Here is a 13,064-nt window from a genome sequence, read left to right on the forward strand (position 1 = left end):
ATTTAAATCCCATGTTGGAGGTGGTGATGGCGAACTCAGTCAAGGGGTTCAAGACAGGCTTGAATGTCTTCTTGGAGCATAACAATATTGTATCTTACAGTTAATAGGTTGTTTAGAAGGATGTAGATGTGGGGATTTATTCTGACGGAATGTAGGCTGATCTGGATGGACAAATGTAATTTTTCGGCCTTGTTAACTATGTTACTATGTTACTATGTTAAATTGAGGACATGCACCATGCAGGCAGAATGTCACTTACTAAGTTGCCCAGTTGTGATTTATGGGGAGCCACCCAGTGTGACATTTGCTACAACATTCTGCCTTGTTGCTATTGTGGATATGGAGATGCCCTTGGAGGAAACATGGAGGAGGTGTGGAATGGTTGCTGGTGTAAGGTGTTACCAGTCACCACCTGGTCTGCTTCTGGTAGTGCATTGCCACCATTTAAAAGAGTCATGCAATGGGTCATGAAAGATATGTAAAGTCCTTGCCTGTGTTTACTACTGTAGATGTTGGAGTGCACAACAAAAATTCCAAGGTGCAGCTTACAGTCTTGGCCACAAGTGTACAAAGCAAGGATTGCTGCTTTCAAGAAAAAAAATGGCTAGGTATCATTCATTGATGCTGACTGCAATCCATAACTTTGCTGTGGTACAACAGCAACTGTGATGCACTTGGACATGTGGGAGTTGAGGTTTCACTCAAATGGAAGGCTGTAAATGATTCTTGGAAACATTTATGGCTAAATGATGATGTTGTGGAGGAAATGTTTAGAAAGATAATCATCAGGACAAGGAGGACAGTTTGAGCCAAGCTCAAATTGTTGGCCAGTTTGCTTATCCCTTGTGATTAGATGATGACTCACTGATGATTCGCTGATGGAGAGCCACGGTTTCTAGTTAATTTGTGGTTGCAGTACCTGTACACAGCAATAGATTGGTCCATTTATGATGCAGAAAAAAAATTCCCACACCAGACTCGCCAGCAAAATGACAATTCAAGCGCTGTTAAGCCTCATCCAGAGGTGACCATAGAAGGAGATCAGCTTCCGAAAGATTTTTTGACCAGATGACGGCTCTGATGTTTGTAATTAACTTTCCTGAAAGTTGACTCCATGTGGGAAATGTCCACCTTTTCATTCCAACCTTCACATTTGTCCTAATTATACCACCTTGGCTGCCGGTGCTTCTACTGCCAAAGGTGAAAGTGCAACTACTAGTATCACCATCGTAGCTAAGTGTTGGCGTACTATCCTATAAGTTCTCAGCACTCATCTCATCACGTCTAATACATCAATTGAAAGAAATTTTTGTGAAATATCTTTAATAGCACCTGGAGTGCTGTTAGTCACGATACTAAAGGTAAGAAAAGACAGATTTCAACAATAATGAAATTGAAAGCTCACAACCAAAACGATAAAGGCTATGTGCACACGGTGCGCTTTTGGTGCATCTTCGTGGCATTTTTTCCTATGCAGAAATAGGCCAAAAATGGAATCCTTTTTCCAGCTAATTCATTGAGAATACTGAAGTGTGGTGCACATGATCAGTAATTTTCCTTGAGTATTTGCAGGGCGTTTTTTCTGCAGCATGTCAATTCTTTGTTTGGATTTTTAGCGTTTTTCACCCACTGACTTCAATTGCATCAGTCAAATCTGCATCAAAAATGCAGATATAAAAATGTTTGCAGATTTGCATAGTTTTTGATTGCATTTTTATGGGCTTCCTATGATGTCTCCCACACTGTCATCTATGTTACAGAGTGGGAAACACCGGCATGGCGGTATTGATCAGTGGTAATGTTACTGCCGGTAAAACCGTCGGTTAGAGCGCTATGCTGTGACCCTGCAAAGATACTGTGACCCGCGGTAAAAAAGCTTACTGCAGGTCAGTAGGTGTGGTCTGATCAGAGACTACTCCTGCAATCAGACTACGTCTGCTGTCACTAATAACAGTGATAGCAGGAGCCGCAGATGGGAGAAGTAGTCTCTCAGCCGCCTGCGCTCAAACTTAAAAAAACACATAACATAATTAAATACATATTCAATTAAAAATGATAAACACAAAATACTCACCTAACCCCAAATCTCCTTGTCTCCTATAAAAAATCTAAAATAAAAAAAAACATATAATCTTACCACCCAATCCCTGATGCCCATGTCTCCTGTAAATAATCAAAAATAATAAACAACCAAATACTCTCCTGTCTGCCGTAGTCCATGTAATTGAGAGTGTCCCATGGCAATCTCACGTGTAGAACAGTTATATCGGGAGATGTGACTGCTCTAACCGGCCGCCGGCTACGCACTGACAGGAGCATCATCACTCTCGCAGTGTAAAGTGCTGAGCTGCCGTGAGAGAGATTACATGAGTTCACAAGCTGATGAGCTCTGGTGATCTCACTTATGCTACCACTGCTGCGTGAGAACTTTCTCATGTAGTGGTGATGCCGTTAAGGATATCACCGGATCTAATCAGCTGATGAACTCCGGTGAACTCTCTCAGCTCAACTGAGTGCTATACATTGCTGGAGCAATTACCTCCGGTCAGTCACAAACTTATTTTTTCTTTCAGCCATATTGGTGTCCTGCTTCTGCATGGATGCGACTAAGGTCATGTAAGACTTCTGTGGTTTCTGCAATTTATTGCAATGTGTATAATGGCTGTGTTCATTCTAGGTAATTCATGCAAAGCGAAGAGTAAATTGTTCAAATTCGTACAGCAAAGTCCTAAAATTCGACATGAATTATATTTACATTGAATCGGTTTGCTCATGTCTAACAAACACCTTATAGAAAACAGAAGAATATAATGACGCAGCATTTCAAGTGTGAACAGATGATGGACAGCCTCATTTCTCAACGCGTGAGACATTCTGTACTTACTCTTTGATAAATGTTGTGTAATATCCTGCCAAACTAGGTAATGACTTAATGAATAAATGTGTTCCTAAAGATTACTTAAATATGTGTTTTATTATTCATTATTGTACAATGAGTAATCTGTATTGCTTCATATTAAGCACAGAGATTCCTTGCAAAGACAAATTTGCATTGATAATAAGAGGGTTTTCCAGGGTCCCCGGAGGAGACTACTGAATGGCCACTCATGCATATTAAAACAAATTGAAAGCAAATTGCATCTCACTATTTTCTCTATTCAAATGGAACCTGATTAAAATGTGACCATTAGTTCTCTTGTGTTGTGGATATGCACCCGTGCAATGGCTAATCAGGGCAACAAAAGAAATCTTATTAACACTTTACTGTGTAAAATAGGAAAAAATATCATCTGATTCTGAAATCACCATTCTGGCAATAATGATGTATTCTGTTATGTCTCCTGAGATAATACGTACAGCTCTCTATTTCAAGAGTACAGTTCTGCTCATCCAGTGGATATCTCCGCAAGTCCATCATACACGCAGCTGTAGTTGTTATTCTGCAATAAATATAGATAGGACACTGAGAAACATGAAGAACTTGACAATATCTAACAAGTTTATGACCATAATTAGAAATGTATAACTGGATACTACAGGCACGGGGGCTTCCTTGTCAGGCAAAAGTTATGGATCCAATAGTCCAAACTGCCTGACATGCCTATAGCAACTAATCACAATGCAGACATAAGCTTAATTGGTTACTACGGGCTTTATTATTAGTTTTGATTGGTTGCTATGAGCTTTTCTATTAGTTTTAAAGGTCTTTGCTCTGGAATAAAAAAAATATATTAAAAGTTCACAAATATATGCTTCTGTTGTTGAATAATATTTTAGTAACATAGAAAGAATACAGAAAATCACACTATTATTAAAGGTAATCAGTCACCAAGTTTTATAGTAAAATGATGTAGGGGTAGAGACCATGATTCGAGTGATGTGTCACTTACTGGTCTGCAAGCTGCAATTTTGATAAAATCACTGTTTTCTCTGCTGCAGATCTCCCAGTTCTCTGAATGCCGAGCTCTGTCTTACCCCCCCACATCGCTGAGTGGCAGCTATCTGTTTTCACTGTGCATAGGCAGAAAGCTGCTAATCTGTGGTGGGGACAGGGTTACACAGATCAGGAGGAGTACAGCACATGAGGCAACTAGTCTTTCAGTTTATTTAAACTACAATAAGCAGTCCAGTAAGTGACACATCGCAGGAATCAGGGTATCTGTCTCTCTCTGCTTTTCTTTCTCTACATAGCAAAAACCTGCTGATTGACTCCCTTTAAATTCAATTGTGTCCTAATGCTAGAAAAAGGATTAGGGTTGTGGAGCGCGCCACTTCTGAATGACTTAAATAGATCACAACAAAGTATAAGTTTTTTTTTAAAGGAATTTACTGCAAACTATTTTTTTTTTATTTCAAATGTACAGCATACATTAATGGTGCTTTAATAATATCAATAATAATAATTTTACCAGCTTATGCTTAATGAAAAAAAAAAGTCAGCATTAAACCACATTCACACATCTGGACGTCAGAGTATAAATATGGACTATAATTCACAGACTGGCTGCTGGTCTCCTGACTCAAGTTTGAAAGCCTCATATATGCCTCATGGCTGCCAAGTTCGGGGCAGGGGACCCTTGACCGGTCCGTGAACCGTGAATCATGGCCAGCAACATCATTTTTGTAGTGACAAAATGACTACAGTGCAAATAACTGCTGCAGCCAATTACTACGCTCGCTGATAATGCCGATGGAAATGACCAGAGACACTGAGCCCAGTGAATGTCTCCAGCAGTCATGTGCACTGTAGTCATAAAGATACTGCAGCATTTCAACGATGACCGGCTGAGTCGGTCTTTGAAAAAAAAAGTGCTGCAGTATGGGCAGTGACAGGATTAGGGGACTTTCTTATTAACATTAGAACCCGAGAAGGACATTCATAATAGAGGAAGACCAAATCAGATGGGATCCAAAGTGCTGCAAAAAGTCGTGAGCAGTGATTTGAAATGCTTGAGTGAGGGGAACAGAATTGGTGTTAGCATGTGCAAATACTTTTTGTTAATTTATGGATTAATTACATTAAAGCTTGAAAGGCCCTTTATTTTGATTGACTTATCTGAATGAAGCCATTAAGGGACTGTCCGGTCCAGAATGACAAGTCTGCAGTCACTCTGTGTGACTGTAGACTTGTGAATCCTCCCGGCGCACACACGGTCAAGTATGCATGTCTTGTAGCCGCTGCCTCGCACAGCACACTCATTACACAGCGCGCACTGGGAGAATTCACAAGTCTGCAGACACATAGGGTAACTGCAGACTTGTCATTCGAGAACGGACAGCGCCTTTAAGATATAGCCCTTTCTCTCAAGTTGTCAAACTTTCTAATACCACTGAATATCTTTATTAACTTTACCAATGACTTCTAAAGACCGAAATGACAGCAGAGCTTCACGAGTCAGGTGTCATAGCCGTCTGTCTTATACATGATTTTTGGATGTGCGGTGCATTATATTTTTCTACAGTTCTGTCTGTACATCACACTAGGTCATGACACTTGTGTCACGCTGTCACTACTCATGTACTGTATATGTGCAATGTTAATTAAAATGTATATACAAATAGTAAAATATTTAGAATTGAGAGTCCTCAGTGGTTGATACCTTTTAATGGCTAACTGAAAAGATGGTAACAAATTGCAAGCTTTCGAGACTACATACGTCTCTTCATATACAAATAGTACAAATTTCTTCAGAAATGGCATGACATATAGAAACATTAGTAAGGCTGGGTTCACATTTGCGTTCAGGAGGGCAAAATTTTGCGTTTCTGTGCTTTTGCCACAAACGTAAAATCGCCACATGCGGACACATCTGCATATAATGCATGTCCCTGCATACCCAATGTTAAAGATAGGTACGTAGGGAAACGCAGGACGCATGCAGAAGTAAGCAGAGCTTCACGGAGGAAGTAGGCAGCCATCCGCAGCCCTCCTGAATGCAAATGTGAACCTAGCCTCAGTCAGTGATTTTACTGCTATGTTGAAAGTGTAAATTAACACATTTTTTAAGATGCTAATAATGTAGGCTACAAAATGTATACACATAAATTACAGCATGCTGTATCATGAATAGTGATAGTTGAATTGAAATGCTAAAAATTGAGGATCTACAACAATACATACAACTCATGTCACAGAACATCAGGATCTACTGCATAAAAAAAAATTATGCCAACCATATTATATGAGTGTGCCCACCGGTGATCACGCCATTTAAAATGTCAGTGATTGAAAGTGGCATTTTAATAGTTAAACTGCTGCAATTGCTGCTGTTATGAGCTGATATCAGCTTGAATATTCCCAGTATGGAGTGAGGACAACTCCTGAGCCGCCTCCTTTATGTGCACCTAGGACATGATGTACATGATCAGCAGGGAGTGCGGAGGAGTTAAAAAACTGATACTATTTGGTATAATTTCTGTTGCATAAACTCTTTGAAGATTTTATAAGGAATCCTTGAAAGCAATGCCAGAACAGTTTATAGTCTTGTACTGACAAATCTTGATGGACCTATTGACAGTGTTATTGTCTGGGTTTTTAGAAGGTAGGATAGTGCCGAATACTACAAAATCCTTGCTTTAAAAATAACAGGTACCCTGGGGGACAGGCAAAAAAACACTATGGTAAAAAGAGGCTAAGGGAATAGTATCTTTATTTGTCATTATATCCTTAAAGGATTATTAAAGGATATTTTCATATTTTACATCATATGCAGATAGGTTTAATGCTTAGGAGCATTTTGCATTCCATTATTAAAGTCTATAGCACCTAATACTGATGGTTTCTTAGTCTAATTTCTTGTTACCTAGTGAGTGTGTCACTTCAAAATAATAATATGGATCAGTATTATTAGACATAAGATTTTTCTACACTAATGGTACAATTAATTGTGAAATTGTGATTTGCCTGTGAACACATGCTTGTGATTACCTTTTGATTTGAAGCCTAAGTAGCTCACTGCTATAGACTGCGGGAGTGATTACCTCCTGTCAGTGTATCGCTGGCTGTCTTTGGGAGCAGTCATATCAGTGACTGCTCTCAAAATCATCAGGATTGTCGTGGGACATTGTGGATTATTATCCTCTCTGCAGACAGGTGAGGAATATTGTGGTTTATTATTTTATTTTTGTTGCAGGAGACGTTGGCTTCAGCGGAATAGGCGTTTGGGGAGTATGGTTTAATTTAGATTCAATAAGGGAGTCTGTGTCATTATTTCAAATAAAGGACTTTATTCTGTGTGTGTTTTTTAATAATATCACTATGGGGTTAGTAATGGGGGCATCTTATAGACGTCTCCATTACTAACCTGTGGGCTTTGTGCCACCTGACAACACAAAGGTGACATCAACCCCCAACCATTACCCAACTTGCCACTGCTAGAGGGCAAGTGGGAAGAGCAAGGCTAAGCACCAAATTTGGTGCATATGAGAGATGTGCTTTTTCTGGGGTGGCTGAGAGCTGATGCCTTTAGTCTGAGAGGGGCCAATATCAATAGCCCCTTTCCTAGGCTATTAATATCAGCCCACAGCTGACTTCCTCATCTTTGCTAGTTAGGCTAAGCAAACAGCTGTGAGCTGATATTAACAGCTCGGGAACCTTTATGGCTATTAATTAAAATTTGCCAATGAAGGCAACTGATCCCTAATTAAAGACGGGTAAAAATTAACTTTTAATCAACTATTTAAATAATAAGATTAAAAGATACGACAGTCAGTGCATATGAGGGGACATAACCCTTTTTTGCTATGTTCACAATATAGTAACTCCCTATATCCCACACTAGCGAGTGTTGATAAGTATTAGCTTGGTGCAGCAGTTAGCAACTGCTCTCTAATATTGTTGCCAATAACACAGACTGACTGAAACTCGTAAAACCTAAAGCCTCCCCAACATGTTTTACCAGGAAATTAGCTTCATCAGGGAACAGAGACTTAAGAAAAATTGGCTTGAGCCGCCATTTTTCTACACCTGGAATGTTTTCAATTTTCAGGATATGGTGCTGTGAGAGGTCTTATTTTTTATGCCCTAAGTGGACACTTTTACTGATAATATTTTTGCGGTAGATACAATGTGTTGATCGCCACCCTGTTTTTTTTTTTTTAAATGAAGCCTGTAGGAAAATATCATACATAGACCATACTGCACTTGAAAAAAAGTCATCAAAAACTAAACACAAATAGTGAAACTATGCTACATAAAATACTGTTTCAATGCAAGTAATATTTTCCTATTGACTTTGAGCCAACATCTGGCCACAACCTAAATTGCCATATGATAAAAATGAGTGGGCAATCTACAGTATCTGCTCCCTAATTCTTTTTGAGATTTCAAATTGTCAGTTAGAAATTAAATGCTTGGCATGGTCACATTCATAAGGGATGTACAGAAAACCAACTTTAACTGGGTATAACTTCCTTAACTGGGTCCGAATTTGAGAAGGATTTTGTGGAAACATCAATATATCAATATCCAGCAACCTCCTTATAAACCTCGATTCAGCAAGGCAATTTCGCCTAAATTCTGTCATAAACTGGTTTTAAGAGCTGCAACGTTTTTGAGCAACACGGAGTTGTGGAAAAATGTATTCACTCTAGTTTTTTCAAATTTCACCAAAATGGGTGGATTTGGGTGGGACGATGGTGCAAAAGGAAGAATCCTTATTCCAGTGAGAGACTGGAGTAAGGTGTTTGGTGTACCACATGGAGGCACACACCACTAGTCAGATGAACAGGAATCATTAAGAGTTGTGTGCCTCTTAATTAATCAAGAGCATATGACTCAAACACGCACCCTTGGAAAAATGGTCAGTCTTGATGAACTGGGGCTTGATAGATGGCCCCAGATAGTGTTCAGGCTATTCCTACTTCTTGTTTCTAAGTGCTCTTTAACACATCCATGTCTCCAGTATGTGTGGTGACAGTTTTCACACGTACCGGATACACTGACACACGTAGACCCATTCAACCATTCAAGTGAATGGGTCTGTGCACATGTCAGTGTGCTTCCACGGACCGTGTGTCCATGGGCAAAACACGCCGACATGTCCATTTTTTACTGTCAGTATGGGCCACAAAATGTCCTGCATACCCACGCATGAAGAACACACATGGATGTTATCCATGTGACATGCACCGGCACCAGGGAAGAATCGCTACAGAAAATGCTGTTCTCAGTGCCAGGTGCTGAAGATGGCTCTCATCACTGTTCGGTCGGTGATCAGTACGAGCAGGAGAGGATGATTAGAGTTATATTCAAGAGATAACAATGACAGCAGGCAACATCTGATGGGACTAATACTCCCATCAGCCTACAACTGCTGTCGCTAATAACAGTGACAGCAGGAGTGGCTGATGGGATTATCCATCAAACACCGCTTGCGCTGTAAATAAATAATTGAAAAAAGCAAAAAACTGAGTGGGTTCTCCTGTATTTTATATAAACAGCCAGGCAAAACTCACAGCTGGGGGTTACAACCCTCAACTATCAGCTTCAGAAAGGCTGGTTATCAAGAATAGAGAGATCTCCATGCTGTTTTTTAAATTATTTAAATAAATAATTAAAACAAATGGCATGGGGTCCCCTCCATTTTTGACAACCAGCCTTGCTAATGCTGACAGCTGGGGCTGGTATTCTCAGGCTGGTAAGGGGCCATTGATATAGGCCCCCAGCTTAAAAATATCAGCCCGCAGCTGTCTAGAAAAGGCATATCTATAAGATGCGCCAATTCTGGCGCTTTGCTTGGTTCTTCCCACTTGCCCTGTAGTGGTGGCAAGTGGGGTTCATATTTGTAGGGTTGATGTCACCTTTGAATTGTCAAGTGACATCAAGCCCACAGAAATGGAGAGGCATCTTTAAGACACCTAACCAATACCAATCCTATAGTTGTATGGTAAATAAAGACACAGCCAGAATAAAGTCTTATTTAGATATAAAGCAAAACACAGTTTTCCATTTTTATTTAAAAATAATAAACACAGTTATACTCATCTAAAGCCTAATATCACCAAACCCCTTCTCTCCATTAATAATAAACCAAAAATAGAAAACCAACAATATCCCTCACCTCTCCATCATTCTGTACATGCCATAATCCATGTCTGGGGGATAAATAGTTTTCAGCCTGGATAGTGACAAGATGGGACCATCCGGGTTGAAAACCACTTTTGAATGAGCTGATGTGAGTACAGCAACAGTGACCAGCGGTGATGTTATCATGGTTACCGCTCGCTAATGAGGCTGGGTCCCCAGCAGGGCTGTACTGTGGTCACCTCAGCCCCATTGGAAAAAGTCAGTGATGTGATGAGGTCACCACAGTTCAAAATCAGTGAGTTCATAGCAGATCACCTTGAGAATTTATCACGGTGATCTGGACAGCTGTGGGCTGCTAATTTTAGGCTTGGGGCCTATATCAATGGCCCCTTACCAGTCTGAGAATACCAACCCCCAACTGTCAGTTTTAGCAAAGCTGGTTGCCAAAATAGTGGAGACCCCCACGCAGTTTTTTTAAATTATTTATTTGAATAATTAAAAAAACAGCGTGGGGACCCTTCTATTCCTTATAACCAGCCTTGCTGAAGCTGACAGCTGAGGGTTGCCCCCAGCTGTAAGGTTTTACATGGGTGGTTATAGAAAACAGAGGGAAACCCATTCTATTAAAAAAAATATATATTTATTTATATTGCAGCTGGTGATGAACTCTCCCATCTGCCGCTCTTGCAGTCAGATATTAGCAGCAGCAGGGGTACGCTGATAATAGTAATAGTCCCATCAGCCGCCGCCTGTTGTCATTGTTCTCACTTGAACATAACTTTCATCATTCTCCCCTGCTTGTGATGATTGCCAGCAGTGTAAGGGAGAATGATGAGAGCTGTCTTCAGCACCCGGCTCTGGGGAACAGCACTTACTGTAGCACTTCTTCCCTGGCGCCTGTCCGTGTGGTACTGATGCGGCACATGGTTGCCACAGAACTAGGTTTAACCTTCCTCTAGTGTTAGCTTTCTGTTACTCTTTCTAATGTTAACGGGTTGGTTTTGACCCGTGTCTTAAATCACCCCTAGGATACCCTAAAAACAGTTATTTATGATCCAATTTGTTTCTTACCTCTTAGTTACCTTGTTAGGGTTTCTCATCCATGGAAGGATTGATTTTAATATTTTTGTTGTGGCCCCCTGGGCCTTTCATTTGAGAGCATACCCTTCATTTTCAATATAAAAACATTGTCAAATGAACCTCAAGAGAATAATATAAACTTAAAAAAGTTTGTTATATTACCTGACTATTACTGAAGGGTTTTAGAACACATTTCTTAAATGTAAAAAAATATACATATATATTTTATATTATTAACTCTAGTAACATCTATGGTGTTACGGGTCAATTTTGACCCATATCTAACTACTTTATGAAAAAGGCAAAAAACATATTTTTTTTTATAGAACTTTAATACAAATAAAAGATGAAAATTATATTAACATTAATAGCAATAATAATAAAAAGTAGCTTTTCTAGGTCAAACAAACAAACAACAATCAATCAAGCAAATCAAATCAACAGAAATCAAGTACTAGTTTTTAGATGCATTAGTATTTAGATGCATGTGTCGCAAAAAGTGACACTTTTTGTGTGTTCTTTGCAGAGGTATTTTTTGCAGGCGAAGCACGATGTGTTTGTCTTTCTGTCCTTATTGCTAGGGCAGACTTGACACCTCTTTCTTTTAGAATCAGGTGGTCTCACTGGGGTTGGGGCTGTTGTGGTTGATGTTGAGGCAGGCCTGGTTGAGGAGGATGCTGGTGATGATGCTCTTTGTGTTGCTGTGGGTGTGGACGAAGCACTTGTTGAGCTCTGGAGTTGTCGGACCAAGGCTGCAGCGGCTGGGTCTCGGGGCACTTGTTCTCTTTGGTCAATGTGCGCTTTGACAAGGGATCTTCCTAGTTTCTCAAGAAACATCCTCTGCTTATTTTTTTTCTTTGAATTCCATCCTTGGTGAATGTAGGTCCACAACGCAAATGAATTGCATGCTGACACATCAAGGATGTTGTAAAATACAACCATTGGCCATCTCCTAGTCATTCGCTGGCAAGTGTAGGTGGCAGTCAGCTTGTCCAGGTTGTCCACTCCTCCTTTGTTTTTGTTATAGTCCAGGATGATTCTGGGCTTTTTGTCACTTCCTGATGACACAGCTGCATCTTTGTGAAGTGTGGACATCAGTACCACATTCCGTCGCTTTTTGGGGCAGTATGAAACAGCAGTGGTGGTGTAGGTAAAAACAAACTTTGAGGAAAGTGGAGCCCTGTCCTTCATCTGCAACAATTCAGCAGGCAGCTCAGGTTTGTTTTTTTTCACTGTGCCCACCATGGTGATTTTCCTCCTGAGAAGTTCTTGTCCAAGGTCATAGATGGTAAAAAAATTGTCACAAGTAATGTTGTGACCCTGCAGTCCAGTAGTCATATCGAGGACTACACGTTTTCCTTGGTTTTTTTCAGGGATGCCGCTTGCAGACTTGCCTGTGTAAATCTGTAAATTCCATGCATAGCTAGTTTTGCATCACAGGCTGCCCAGATTTTTATGCCGTATTTGCCTGGCTTACTTGGCATGTATTGCCGGAAGGGGCATTTTCTGCGGAACGGGAGAAAACGTTTGTCTACTGTCACCTCTGGCCCTGGGTTGAACATCAGTGGAAGGAGCTGCACCCATTTCTCCCAAACATCCCTGATGGGAGCAAGTTTGTCAGATTTTGTTCTGGTGTCTCTGTTGTCAAATCTGAGGACTCTTGATATCATTTGAAACTTTTGAAGTGACATTGTTGCCCAGAAAATATTCCTGCCTGTCGATGCGTCCCAGAGACTATCAGTGGCCTCATTGCAGGATTTGTACACTCCAGCAAGGAGAAGAACACCAATGTAGGCATCCAGGACATCATCATAAAGGTCATTCCACATGTCGCCGTGGACTTTTTTTCCTTCAAGGTTTGTCATAGCAATAATGACTTTTTTTTATTGACAATGACATAAACAGATCAAAACATGTCTTTATGTCACTTACTCTTGTCACAGCAAACCTTGTGAGC

At 40.3% G+C, this 13,064-nt stretch overlaps 1 protein-coding gene across 2 annotated transcripts in view; it reads right to left on the reverse strand.

Moving 5' to 3' along the window:
* GABRB3 (gamma-aminobutyric acid type A receptor subunit beta3) overlaps nucleotides 1-13,064 on the reverse strand; it is an 820,257-nt gene that overhangs the window by 76,169 nt on the left and 731,024 nt on the right. For both annotated transcript variants that reach the window (XM_077296875.1, XM_077296874.1), the window contains one exon: nucleotides 3,358-3,440. In XM_077296875.1, the coding sequence (XP_077152990.1) occupies nucleotides 3,358-3,440 (83 nt within the window). The remainder of the gene's footprint in view (nucleotides 1-3,357; nucleotides 3,441-13,064) is intronic.

Source organism: Ranitomeya variabilis, chromosome 3 (assembly GCF_051348905.1).
Source record: "Ranitomeya variabilis isolate aRanVar5 chromosome 3, aRanVar5.hap1, whole genome shotgun sequence".
Classification (NCBI taxonomy): Eukaryota; Metazoa; Chordata; class Amphibia; order Anura; family Dendrobatidae; genus Ranitomeya; species Ranitomeya variabilis.